The sequence below is a fragment of the Arachis stenosperma genome, chromosome 8 (genome assembly GCF_014773155.1).
Source record: "Arachis stenosperma cultivar V10309 chromosome 8, arast.V10309.gnm1.PFL2, whole genome shotgun sequence".
NCBI classification, from domain to species: domain Eukaryota; kingdom Viridiplantae; phylum Streptophyta; class Magnoliopsida; order Fabales; family Fabaceae; genus Arachis; species Arachis stenosperma.
In genome coordinates, this window is record NC_080384.1 from 26,898,686 (window position 1) to 26,911,425 (window position 12,740).

A 12,740-nucleotide genomic window follows, 5' to 3' on the forward strand; every position below is an offset into this window, starting at 1 on the left:
TTTTGGGTACCGAGGAAGCCCTGAAGGCTCAGATTAAAATTGTTGCCCCTGAGTTCGATACTTCGGCAATTGGTGTTTTTAAGATTATTAAGGATGGCCAGGTAGTTGATGTTCCGAAGAAATGAACTCCTTGTTTTTTCGTTTTGTTTTGGCTTGTAGACAGTTGATTTTAGCCGTTTTGGCTTACGAACAGTTTAATCTTAGCCGTTTTAATTTTGGCTTGTGAATAATGACTCTTTGGTCGCTTGCTCGTGTTGTCGCGATAAAGTTTTTCTTACTTGTCCGATTGGGTTATCGCTTCTAGTAACCGTTTTTGGTTTATAGTTGTTTATACCGGCGGCCCGTGGGCTCTCGCATAGTTGTTTGTTATAATGGTAGTCGATGACCTCCCGGGGTGATCAGTCCCGGGTTAGGCGTTGTCGTTAGTCATGACAAGACGATTTATCTGAAAAACGGAGATAAAAGAATGGAGAATTTGCACAAGTATGTCTTATTCGGCAATCTCATAAAGGACTTGAAAGTTACTATAAATGACAAATTGACTACTTAGCTAGATTAGCCGGCACGTCGTTCCGTCTTCTAGGAGTAGAATCTTCTAAGGTTGTCCGCGTTCCATGTCCTCGGGACCTCCTTGCCATCGAGCCTTTCTAACTTAAAGGCTCCTTTTCCCATCGCCTTTTTTACTCTGTAAGGGCCTTCCCAGTTTGCCGCTAGCTTGCCTTCTCCGGGGGTCGGCAGGCCGATATCATTCCGTCTCAGGACGAGGTCGTCAGGCTCAAATTCCCTCTTGAGCACTTTGGTGTTGTAGCGCAGAGCTATTCTTTGTTTTAGCGCTGTTTCCGTCAGATGGGCCATTTCCCGGGCTTCATCTATCAGGTCCTTTTCTACAGTTTCCTCTACTCCTTTCAAAAGCAATCGCGGGCTCGGTTCACCGATCTCCACGGGTATTACTGCATCCACCCCGTACGTTAGTCGGAAAGGGGTTTCCTTGGTGGAGGATTGCTCGGTTGTTCGATAAGACCAGAGGACCGATGCCAGCTCGTCGGCCCAAGCACCCTTTTTGTTGTCCAACCTCTTCTTTAGCCCTGAAAGGATAACCTTGTTGGCGGACTCCACTTGTCCGTTCGTCCGAGGGTGTTCTACCGAGGAGAACCTTTGCCTTATACCTAGGCCGTTGAGAAATTCTGTGAACTTTTTGTCAGCAAATTGTGTGCCGTTGTCCGAGATAACGACTTCTGGTATCCCGAACCGTGTTATCACCTGCCTCCACATGAATTTTCTGCAATTGGCCGAGGATATGCTAGCCAACGGTTCGGCTTCTATCCATTTGGTATAGTAATCAATTGCTACTATGAGATATTTGACCTGCCCGGGGCCGACAGGGAAGGGCCCTAAGAGGTCGATTCCCCACTGAGCGAACGGCCGGGAAGTCGTCAGCAAGCTCAACTCGTTTGCCGGTGCCTTGGCAAAGTTAGCGTTCTGTTGGCACTTTATGCACTTTTTGACAAACTCTTTGGAATCTGCCATCATCGACGGCCAGTAGTACCCAGCTCGGATCAACTTCCTCGCTAGGGCTTTTCCTCCGATGTGGTGCCCACAGCAGCCCTCGTGGACTTCCCTGAGGACGTAGTCCGTTTGGTCGGGGTGTAGGCACTTCAATAGGGGCTGGCTGAGCCCTTTTCTGAACAGCTGTCCTTGGATGACGGCGTATTTGGCCGCTTCTCTCCTTAATTTCCCCGCATCCTTTTCGTCACCAGGGACTTGGCCGTGTTCTAGGTAGTTGGTGATGGGGTCCAGCCATGAAGAACTTAGGGTTGTTATGTGTAGTGCAATTGCAGGTTCCCTTGTCATGCCTTGGATGAGAGACCGGTTTCCCTCCCCTGGCTTCGTGCTGGCTACTTTTGATAGGAGGTCTGCTCGTGTGTTCCTTTCTCTGGGTACATGCTGGACCGTGACCTCGTCGAACTTTTGGCTCAAGCTTTTGACCTTTTCCAAGTACTTCTGCAACAAGGGGTCCTTGGCTTGATAGCTGCCGTTTACTTGGGAAGTGACGACTTGGGAATCGCTGCATACTTCCAGCCTTTTTGCGCCGACCTCTGTTGCTAGGGTCAAGCCTCCTATGAGGGCTTCGTATTCTGCTTGGTTGTTCGAGATGGGAAACTCGAATCTGACCGACTGTTCGTATACGACCCCGTTTGGACTTTCTAGGATGATCCCGGCTCCTCCGAAGGTCTGGTTGGAGGCTCCGTCCACATAGAGCTTCCACCGTGTACCCATGTCTTCGCCTGGGTCTCCTGTTACTTCAACCAAAAAATCTGCCATGGCCTGCGCCTTGATGGCTTGTCGGGGCTCGTACCGTATGTCATATTGAGAGAGTTCGATGGACCAAGTCATCATTCTTCCCGCCAGGTCGGGTTTTTGGAGAACTTGCCGGATCCCTTGGTCCGTTCTGACGACCACTTGGTGACTCTGGAAGTACTGTTTTAACCTTCTCGAGGAAGTTAGGAGTACTAAGACTAGCTTTTCCAACTTGCTATATCTTAACTCTGCTCCTTGTAGGGCCCTGCTTATGAAGTAGACTGGTTGTTGGGTCCTCCCGTCCTCCCGCACTAGTACTGCGGCCAGGGCTTCGCTTGTTATAGCGAGGTACAGGTACAGTGGTTCCCCGTCCCTTGGCTTCCCGAGAACGGGAGGTGCCGCTAGGATTTCCTTGAAGTGTTGAAAGGCTTCTTCGCACGCGGGTGTCCACTCAAACGCCATCCCTTTCTTCATGAGGTTGAAGAATGGCAGGGCCTTTGTCGCCGAGGCCCCGAGGAACCGTGAAAGTGATGTCAATCGCCCTGCCAACCTCTGGACGTCCTTGACACAGCCCGGGCTCTTCATCTGAAGTACTGCCTGGCATTTCTCCGGGTTGGCTTCTACCCCTCTCTGAGTTATCATAAATCCCAAGAACTTGCCGGCTTCCATGGCGAAGGCGCACTTGAGGGGGTTCAGCCTCATACCATGTTGACGGAGGGACGCAAACACACTTGCCAGGTCGTTTAGGAGGTCGTCAGGTCGTGTTGTTTTTGCCAGGATGTCGTCCACGTAAACTTCGACCGTTTTCCCTATGAGGTCGTGGAATATCCTGTTCATCAGCCTTTGATATGTCGCCCCTGCATTTTTCAAGCCAAACGGCATTACCTTGTAGCAGAAAGTTTCTCCTGGCGTTATGAACGCCGTTTTGTCTTCGTCTGGTCGGTGCATTGGTATCTGATTGTAACCGGAGTAGGCGTCCATGAAACTCAGATATCGGTACCCCGCCGCGGCGTCGACGAGTGCATCTATGTTGGGGAGGGGGAAACAATCTTTGGGGCATGCTTTGTTAAGGTCGGAGTAGTCCACGCACATTCTCCATCTGCCATTGTGTTTTTTCACCAACACCACATTTGAGAGCCACGTCGAGTAGTCCACTTCTCGTATGAAGCCTGCTTCTAGGAGGCCGGCCGTTTGCTTGGCTACCTCCTCTGCTCTTTCCGCCGACATCTTTCTCCTTCGTTGCGCCACTGGGCGTGCTTCCGGCTTGACGGCTAGGTGATGCGAGATGATTTGTGGATCAATGCCCGGCATGTCGGCTGGCGTCCATGCGAACAGGTCTTTGTTGGCCCTTATCATTTCAATCAAAGGCTCCTTCAACTCATGAGGGAGGTTCTTGTTAACGAATGTGAACTTTTCCCCTTCGTCACCGATGCTAAATTTCTCCAGGTCCCCTTCTGGTTCCGGCCTCGGGTTGTCCTCTACTCTGGCATCGAGGTCGGCTAGGAATACGCCAGATGCTTCCTTGGACTTCTTTCTGAGGGAAAGGCTGGCGTTGTCACAAGCGACCGCCGTCTCGAGGTCTCCTCTTATGGTCCCTATGGATCCATCATCGGCGACAAACTTCATAACTAGTAGCTTGGTGTTGATTATGGCTTCAAAATCATTGATTGTTTTTCTTCCCAAGATGATGTTGTAGGCTGTGGAGTCTCGGAGGATCACGAATTCGGCCATCGCCGATCTTCGGCCTTGCGTCTGTCCTACCGAGATCGGTAGGGAAATGACTCCGTCTGGTTTGATGAAGTGGTCGCCTAACCCGATAACCCCGTGCTGGTGGGTCGTCAGGTCGGCATCCTTCAGTCCCAGTGCGTCGAACACGTTGCGGAACATGATGTTTGAATCAGCCCCAGTGTCGACAAGGATCCGTTTGACGAGGCCGGTTCCCACCCTGGCCGTTATGACCATGGGAGGGTTTTCCGGGGCGTCGCTGAACCATTGATCTTCTGGGCCGAAAGAAATGGACGGAGGTTTTTTGGTACTCTGCACAGGTGGAGATGAGATCGCCAGAACCTTGGCGTCTTTCTTGTGTGCCGACCGGGACTTTGGTGCAGCGTTTTTTGCCGTTACCACGTTTATCACCGTGAGGCCGTGGTCTCTGTCTTCGGGCTCCGGTCGCCGTTTGGCCGAGCGTGTCTTGTCTTCCTCGTCCTGATCACGGTAACGCCTTCTCGGCTCCCTGATGAGATGGGAGAACGCCGCTAGCTTTCCTTCCCTTATCGCTTGTTCTAATGCATCCTTTAGGTCGAAACAGTCCTGAGTTTGATGGCCATATCCCTTATGGTAGTCACAATAAAGGCTCTTGTTTCCACCCGTGCGATCCTTTAGTGATCGGGGCTTCGGGAGAATTCCCTTCTCAGCTATTTGTTGATAGACTTCCACAATGGGGAGGGTGAGTGGAGTGTAGTTAGTAAACTTCCCGACTCGAGGGAACGGCCTAGGAGCTTTGTTTGATGCCTCCTCCCTAACCTTTTCTTTTGCTCTCTCCCCGTTGCCACCGGACTGCCGAGCCTGGCCGTAACCGGACTGCCGCTTATTGGCGGCCACGACTCGGCTGACCTCCTCGTCGTTTATGTACTCTTTGGCCACCGTTTGGATTTCATGCATCGTCCAAACCGGCTTCGTGGTAAGGTGTTTCCGGAAGTTCTCGTTGAGGAGGCCGTTCGTCAGGCAAAGACTGGCCACCGAGTCGGTCAAGCCGTCTATTTCCAAGCATTCGTCGTTGAACCGATCTAAGTATCTCCTGGTCGGCTCTCCTTGTCTCTGGGTTACCCCGAGGAGGTTGATAGGATGTTTGGCCTTTGCTATTCGCGTTGTAAATTGAGCCAGGAATGCGCAGCTGATGTCTGAAAAATTGTAGATGGAACCTTGAGGGAGGCCGTTAAACCATCTGATCGCTGGTCCTGCTAGGGTCACCGGGAAGGCGCGGCATCTTACTTCGTCGCCTACTCCCTCTAGATTCATCCTGGCCTCAAAGGCCGTGAGGTGTTCTAGAGGGTCTTGAGTTCCGTCGTACCTCATGTCCGTTGGCTTGTCGAAGTGTTTCGGCAGCCGGACCTCGAGGATAGATCGGTGGAACGGGGTGGCGCCCATTATCACAGGTTGTCGTGTTCTTCCGTCTTTGCGACCTCTTGTCGCTCGATGTGTCGGTCTGTCGCGGGAGTAGATAATCGTGTCATTTCGTCTCCTCACTATGGGTGACTCCTCCCGCGAGCTCTCCGCTTCCGTCCGCGGGCGGCTTCGGCGAGAGTCTTCCTCCTCGCTCCCGGGAGACGGGGTGTAGCTTGGATCGGTAGACCGTCCGTCCCGCTCCCGGTCGGCAAGCTGTCGCTCCAGGTTCTGGACTCTGTGGCGTAGCTCTTGCATTATTATGGCGCTATCGCCGCCCGTTCCTCCGAAGGGTCGTGTCCTCGTGTGTCGATGGGGGGACCTTCGCCGCCCCCCTTGCGAGGCGACGGAGGCTGCCCCCTCCGCTCCGGCAGCCCGGCCTTGGTCGCCGGGTCCCAGTACGACTTCCATTTAGACGTCCCCACAGACGGCGCCAATGTTCGTTGGTCGGGTTCCAAACGGATCGGGTGGACAGAAGGATCAGGGGTGAGGGTGCCTTAGCTTGGGTCGCACTGTCTTTCGGGTAGCCGAGTAGCCGAGCACTTGTTCTGGAGAGATGATGAGGGGGGCGCCACCTGCAAAGACACTCCGACGCTCAAGTCAGTGATGTACAGGGGGGCAGTATGATAGGTTGAGAGAATGTGACGTACCTCGGGGGAAGAGCCAATCTTCCCCTTTTATACATGTCAGTAATGGGCCCCACGTGAGGTCAGGCCCAATTCTCCAAGGACGCTGCCATGTAGCCGTGTGTGAACCGTACAGGACGCGTGTCCGGGTCGGCTGAAGTGCAGGCATCCGGGTCGGGTAGAACTTGGGCCAGGTCGACCCGTGTGGACCTTGGGCCGAGCCATAACACAAATTTCGTAGGATAAATGCAAGTAATAATTTGAGATTTTGTGTAACTCAAATTAATTAGATGTGTTCATTACATATATTACAATAAATTTATAGCATGAAGTTTCAAATATTGTATACAACTATGCATGTATATTTAGTCACACTAATAAAATTAAAAAAGTATATAAAGAGTACAAAAAATTAAAAAAAATTATGTTATATATTTTTTTAATTAATTATAATTAAATTTATGTATTTATTTGAACTTAAACAAAAAATAAAAATCATAAGATGACAAAATGACTAAATCAAGTTTGACTGTTTGACAAAAAGATGCATGGCGGCTACTATAGTGACCAATCAATCATACTTGGAGGTCGCTTCTGGATGTTCACATGCAAGTTATTTATTCGGATGTAGTTTTAACTTTTACACATTAAAGTTTTATTCAATTATGAGTAAAAATAAATCATTTTTATTCTAATAGCTCCACTCAATTATACATTTCTTCCATGTATTAAAATTATTTATATTTATATTTATTCATCTATCTAAAAGTTAACAGTAATGTTTGCCCTAAAAAAAATAGATTCATGCCCCCTATGAGATCAAAATGACCTACACTACTAAAAATATTTCAGTGGAAATATCAATTATGTGAATCATTTGACAGAAGAAAGTAACATACTAATAAAGTGTGGGAGCCAAACCAATCCATTAGAGTAACAAAGCAAAGAAAATTTAATTTGTTAAATTAAATAATTAAGCACGTTTTAGACTAGGAGGTATTGCTACAAACCACTTTTTTTTTTATTAACTTTCGGAAATAAGGTTGAAGGTCTCTAATAATTGATTTTGGATTCCAATAATTGCCGTCAAAAAATTGGCTAGAATAATAACCAGTTAAAATTAATGAAATTCAGATATGTAAATATCTGCTACTGGACTTTAGGTTTGTATGATGATCATTACTGTAATAATGATATAATTAATTATAATAATCAGTCATTTCTGGTGAATTAGTAATGGTGAGAGCTAAATAAACATGTGATTCAAATTATAGAGGACCAAAAGTACAACCTTGACCCCAAATATATTGAATAATATCCATAAAAATAAATAATTTAAAAAATTTCTGAATCCAAAGTGAATTTTGTGAATACCAAATTCAAGCACATATCTTATTGTAACTTGTATGAAATGACAAGTAAAACTTTTCAAAGCCATAAATCACTGGATGTAGAGCATGGCGGCTTTTGCAATAAACAATCATATATATGGATTGCACCAAATGCACTCAGTTAATTAAATATTAATTGATTAGTTGAGCGTCAAACTACTCATGCCTCCAGTAGTAGCCAATGCATATTATCTGAGTCATAACAAAAAACTAATATTAATGTATTCAGCAAAGGAAAAAAATATTATTCATTCATAGTCATAAGAGAAAATAATCTGATGGATATTCTAACCACAAAAATGTTCTTATTTTTATTATTATTTTTTTTTTCATGATATTTGGCTGTTTGTCTTTAAAAGGGTGCTCCATGGACAACTGTGTCCTACACTACACACTACAAAGAACAACTCAATGGAAGTATTCGAAACATTGCCAAACCAATCCGCTAAGAAAGCAAAACAAAACAAAACAAAACATGAAAGGTTAAATTTAATATAGAAAGAATGACGAACTCTCTAGGAGAGATCATCAGTTCATCACTACAGAACAGGAAAGTGCATCAATTTTTTGCCTTTCGGCAAAGGGTGAAGGGAATCTTGCTCTTGGAGAATATCAAAAACTATTTATCTCAAACTTTTCAATAACATCAATGACATATAAGGTCTAGTGGACTCAACTATTCATGTATGATCCAATCCAAGTAGCAAGTAATGCTACAACAACTATATTATCCACTGAAATACAGACAAAAGTAGCAAAATCAGGCTAGCAAATAGCATGATCATATCCCTTCATCAGACCAACTTTTATTCCAGAAGATTCTGCTTCTAGAATGTCGATATTCCCCAGCAAAAGCATTAAATCCTGATATCCATATGTATGATTGCATCCGATCAATATTTTAGTTCATATTGTAAACAAATAGTCAAATAGATAGATATTTCTTCTCTTCTAGAGGAACCGATTACCAGACATTGAGAAACTTTGCTTATAAATGAGAAATATTCATAGAAGTTGCACTAAAATGAAATTTCATAGACAGGAACAACAATCATCAGAACAGAAAATCTTCCATAATCCATTTCAAGTTAATTACAACTTTACAACTCATAGGTAGCTTACATCACAAAACAAAACATATCCTACAAAAACATTTCACCAATTTATTTGTAACATACGGAATGACTATAATACAAGTTGTTTAGGGAGTTAAAAAGAATCCTGAAGAGCTTTTTGATTGCTACATACAAGCAAACATGCTAAGAGCTATTCCTATACTAACACTCCCTCCTTCGCAGTGTAGGATCTCGTCCAATTCTGGGAAGGTCCACTACAAGTATCCGGCAGAAGAACCAGTGGAAACGTTTGAAAGAATATTCATCACAACACTTGAGGATTAAGAAAGTAAAGCATAGTTATATCAGAACTTAAAACCATAGAAGAACATAATAAGCTTCTTACGATCATTATTACATCACATAAATCAAATAACTACCGAACAAACCAAAACATGGAGAAGAACTAGGAGTGATTCATAGAATCATACGTCTAGTCCAGCATGAGTTTCTGAAACAAGAATAATTCTCATGCTGGCACCCAACAAGAGGAGGCATACAAAATCCGGCCCTTCCAACCTTGAAGCATCCAGTTGTTGTCTTCATCAAAAACAAAATCTTTGTGGTGTTGGTACCATTCCTTTAACTTGCTCCTAAATTTGGCCATTAACGCCTTATCCAGTGGTAGCTGCCTGAAACCAGCTCTTGAATTCCTAGCCTGCCACTGCTTGTATGTTTCAGGCCTCTCAACCCTTTCTAGACCTTCACATGCTACAACATTCATGATCTCCCGACCCAAAAACTCTCTCTCAAGCATCGACCTCCATGAATTGTTTCGGGGTATGAGAGTATCAAACATATCGTAAATTGCAGAATAATGGAACAGTGCTTCCCGAAAGCGTGTGAGGAAGAAAGGGGCATTATAAGAACCATTTACGACTGTCTGAGCAAAAATAGCTGGGTTTATCCTCCTGATTAAATTCAAAACTGCATTTCTAGGACTGTTCACTTCAACCGTCTCCTCGAGTAAATTCTTGAACCTTACCAGACAGTTCACAGCAACTACCTCATTGTCCTTGATGTTAAGGTCTTCAATCTGAATGGTCTCCCAGTGTCTTGATGCTATGGCTTTGTACTCAAAGGGAACATTGAAACGCTTGCAATATTTAGCTAGACGACGTCCAGTCTCCTCAATTCTTTCTGTGGGACGAAATCCAGCTTGGGGATACTCAATTCCTGTGATCCGCAGCTTGGGAGGCCCTCCATCTCTCTTGGCTAGAAATTTGATAAGTATTGGCCACTGGAAACCATACAGGATACCGAAATCAACAATATGAAGGGTTTCTGCCTTCTCAGCTATGTTCAAAATCATCTTATTTGAAAAGAAATGTGCAAATTTCTTGAAAGGGCAAGCAGATATAAAAACTTGGTAGGCCTTGAGAAAATCAGCAGCACTGAACTTCTTGTAGCTGAGAGAGGCATAGAATATATGAATTCCAGGGCCAGTGCCAGCCATGCGTGCCTCCAGGCCATCGGCAAAGTAACGAGCCAGCCTCTGATATGCATCGCCGAAGGGCAAGGAATGCTGTCTGATCTGCTTTAGTAGTTCATTAGCAGTCCTTTGGTCATTGGCAGACACAGCTTGGGCACACAGAACCAAAAGAGTTCTCAAATCCACAGTTTCTTTCTTCCTGCCTTTTTTCTTGGATCGACTCCTCCCTCCCTCGGATGAATGTGGTTGTTCAATTAGTTGTGTATCCACAACCAATCCATCCTGCTGTTCAGCAGACAGTGGGACATTTTCAACACTAAGCAGCACCTTGTCAAACATTTCAGATATTTCACTTTCCTCCTCAACACTAACCGCAGATTGCTTGTTGCATCTTTCTTCTTCACCATCATCGCCCTGGCGAGCATGATGCTTCCTACTCTTCACCCCATCCAGACTCCTCGCTGCTGTATTTTTTGCAGCTTTTGTTGTTGCTGGAACTATGTGATATGGCCCAGCAACAACTCTGTTTGATCTCTCCTTAGCATCATTCTCCACCATCACTGGCACTGCAGCCTTCTCCACCCTTCTCTTTGACTCTTCTGCATGCATGCTACTGCTCTCCAGGCCAATGGAAAGCCTTGGCCCAGGGGGAAGAAATTTACTGGCTTCCTCCAACCCTCTTTTGAACTGCAAGATAGAGTCAGCATTACTAAAGATATTCTGAGCCAAGAGCTTCGTTGCAGAAGGATCCAAATCAAACACCCCATCACCAATACTAGTCAAAGCATGTTGAGGAAGGTGAAGCTGAGAAGGCACATGCGAAATCAAATGCGAGTGTGAATCAAACTGCAAAGTACTATCACCGGAAACAGGAGTATCTGGAGAAAGGGTCTTGAAGTCATGAGAACTTAAATGGTTCTCACTGCTGCTAGTGCTAGTGCTACTGCTATTGCTATTGCTGCAACCTCCAGAAGAACCAGTGGTGAAGCTTCCAGCACTAACACCATCAGGACTCTCCAGATTCTGATGAATATCAAGAGGGTGCTCATTAGGGGAAAGGGGAAATTCTTGATTGAGGGCATCATAGAACGATTTTTCAGTATCTTGCAGGCTAAGAGGATTATAGCACATGCAAGGCTTATCCTCAAAATTCTCTTCCAACAAAATCTGGCTTATGTACCTCACCGTTTCAGAAAAGTCCGTGTCTTCCACGGAAGGATCCGGCATAGAAGCCACAGCCCCAAAAGCTGAACCCGGCATGGATTTTTCCACACGGCTCGCGGAAGAGGGTGGAACAAACGGCTCCGAGCTTCCGGAATTCGAAACCGCATGTGCATGCAAGCCAAATGTGTCGGCGTCAAACCGATCAAAAGCATTACTTGGAGTTAAATCGAAAGGGTGATTGTATTGTCCGCGTAGATCCCAATCGTTGAAATCTGAAAGCAAAGCACCACCATCGTCGCCGAATCCGTAGGCGTTTATGTAATCGGTGTTCCTAACGCGGTTTGGATCCATGGCAGAAAACAGAAACACTCAGCAACACCGAAAGTTTCTCTGTTAAGTCAAACCAAAAGGGAAAAAAGTGGAGGCAGTTTCCATGCAAAAAAAATAGTGAGAGCAAGCAACAGAAGAGCTATGGTAAAAACAGAAAGAGCGGAGCAACATAGAAAATGGTATATTAATGAGAAAGAAAAAAAACTGACCATGAATTCGAAGGGGAGTTCGTTGCCAGCTACAGGTTGCAGGTTGCAAGGTAAGTATTTGATAAAAGTCCAAAGAGAGAGAGAGAGAGAAAGAGAGAGATGAAAGGTCACAAACAATGTTGAGTAATGTTTGAGTAGCAATTGCATGGTTTGGTGTTGGAGGCTGAGGTGACTATTAAAGTAGTATTTTCTCTATTTGGATTTTTTATTCCTGCGAATCTTCCTTCCCATTTGAATCAACAAGTGAAAATTATTTGGTCAAACAATTGTTGTCACATGCCATTTGCTTTTTTCAATTCAATTCTTATCCTCCATGTTCATGAAAACACAATTAACTTCTACTTCTACATTTATTCGTTTGGAAAGAAATAATCTTAAATGACTCATTTCACTTGTAATGTTATTACTGTGAGTAATATATAAGAGAAAGAGTGTGATTTTACATTGTTGGTTTTCCTAAATAAGTATGACATGAAAGCTGACTTTTATCATTCTAAAATCATAAGTTTTTGTTTCTTCTATCTTTTGATATAAGGTTGATGGATTATGGGTGAGATTTTGATGTTTTTGTTTATTTATTATTTTGTTATTTTTTTAAAATTATAGAGCTAATTATAATCTGTATTTACGTCACATCTAAATTCTTATTTTGATTGGTACTATTTGACAATATTAATTTATTATCAAAAGTTCAGAAATTAAGTAGATGAGATTTTGATATTTTTTTTTGTTATTTTGTTGTTGCTATCTTAAATATTATCTTTAAAATTGAGGAATTAATAATCTTTTAGATTTATATTAGATCCAAAATTTCAATTTAATTGGTACTCTTTGAGAATATTAATTTGTTATCAGAATTTTAAAAATTAAGTAGATGAAATTTTGGTTTTTTTTTTGTCATCTTATTGTTGTTATCATAAATGTTATCTTTAAAATTCAAGAATTAATATTATCTGTATTTATATTAAGTCTAAATTCTCAATTTGATTGGTACTCTTTAAAGAAACTGAATT

The 12,740-nt window shown here is 44.1% G+C and overlaps 2 protein-coding genes across 2 annotated transcripts; both read right to left on the reverse strand.

Annotated features, from left to right (window-relative positions):
• Window positions 1-579: 579 nt before the first annotated feature.
• Window positions 580-2,394, reverse strand: LOC130945675 (uncharacterized). Its single transcript, XM_057874378.1, has 4 exons — window positions 2,000-2,394; window positions 1,366-1,933; window positions 1,144-1,260; window positions 580-1,056 (listed from the first exon to the last, which is right to left on the reverse strand). Exons 1-4 carry the CDS (start codon window positions 2,392-2,394, stop codon window positions 580-582), a joined length of 1,557 nt encoding a protein of 518 aa, XP_057730361.1.
• Window positions 2,395-8,528: 6,134 nt separating this feature from the next.
• Window positions 8,529-11,902, reverse strand: LOC130944708 (scarecrow-like protein 34). The gene is made up of 2 exons (XM_057873182.1): window positions 11,728-11,902; window positions 8,529-11,578 (listed from the first exon to the last, which is right to left on the reverse strand). The coding sequence occupies exon 2, from the start codon at window positions 11,537-11,539 to the stop codon at window positions 9,062-9,064; it is 2,478 nt and encodes an 825-aa protein (XP_057729165.1). The 5' UTR covers window positions 11,540-11,578; window positions 11,728-11,902; the 3' UTR covers window positions 8,529-9,061.
• Between the last annotated feature and the right edge of the window lie 838 nt (window positions 11,903-12,740).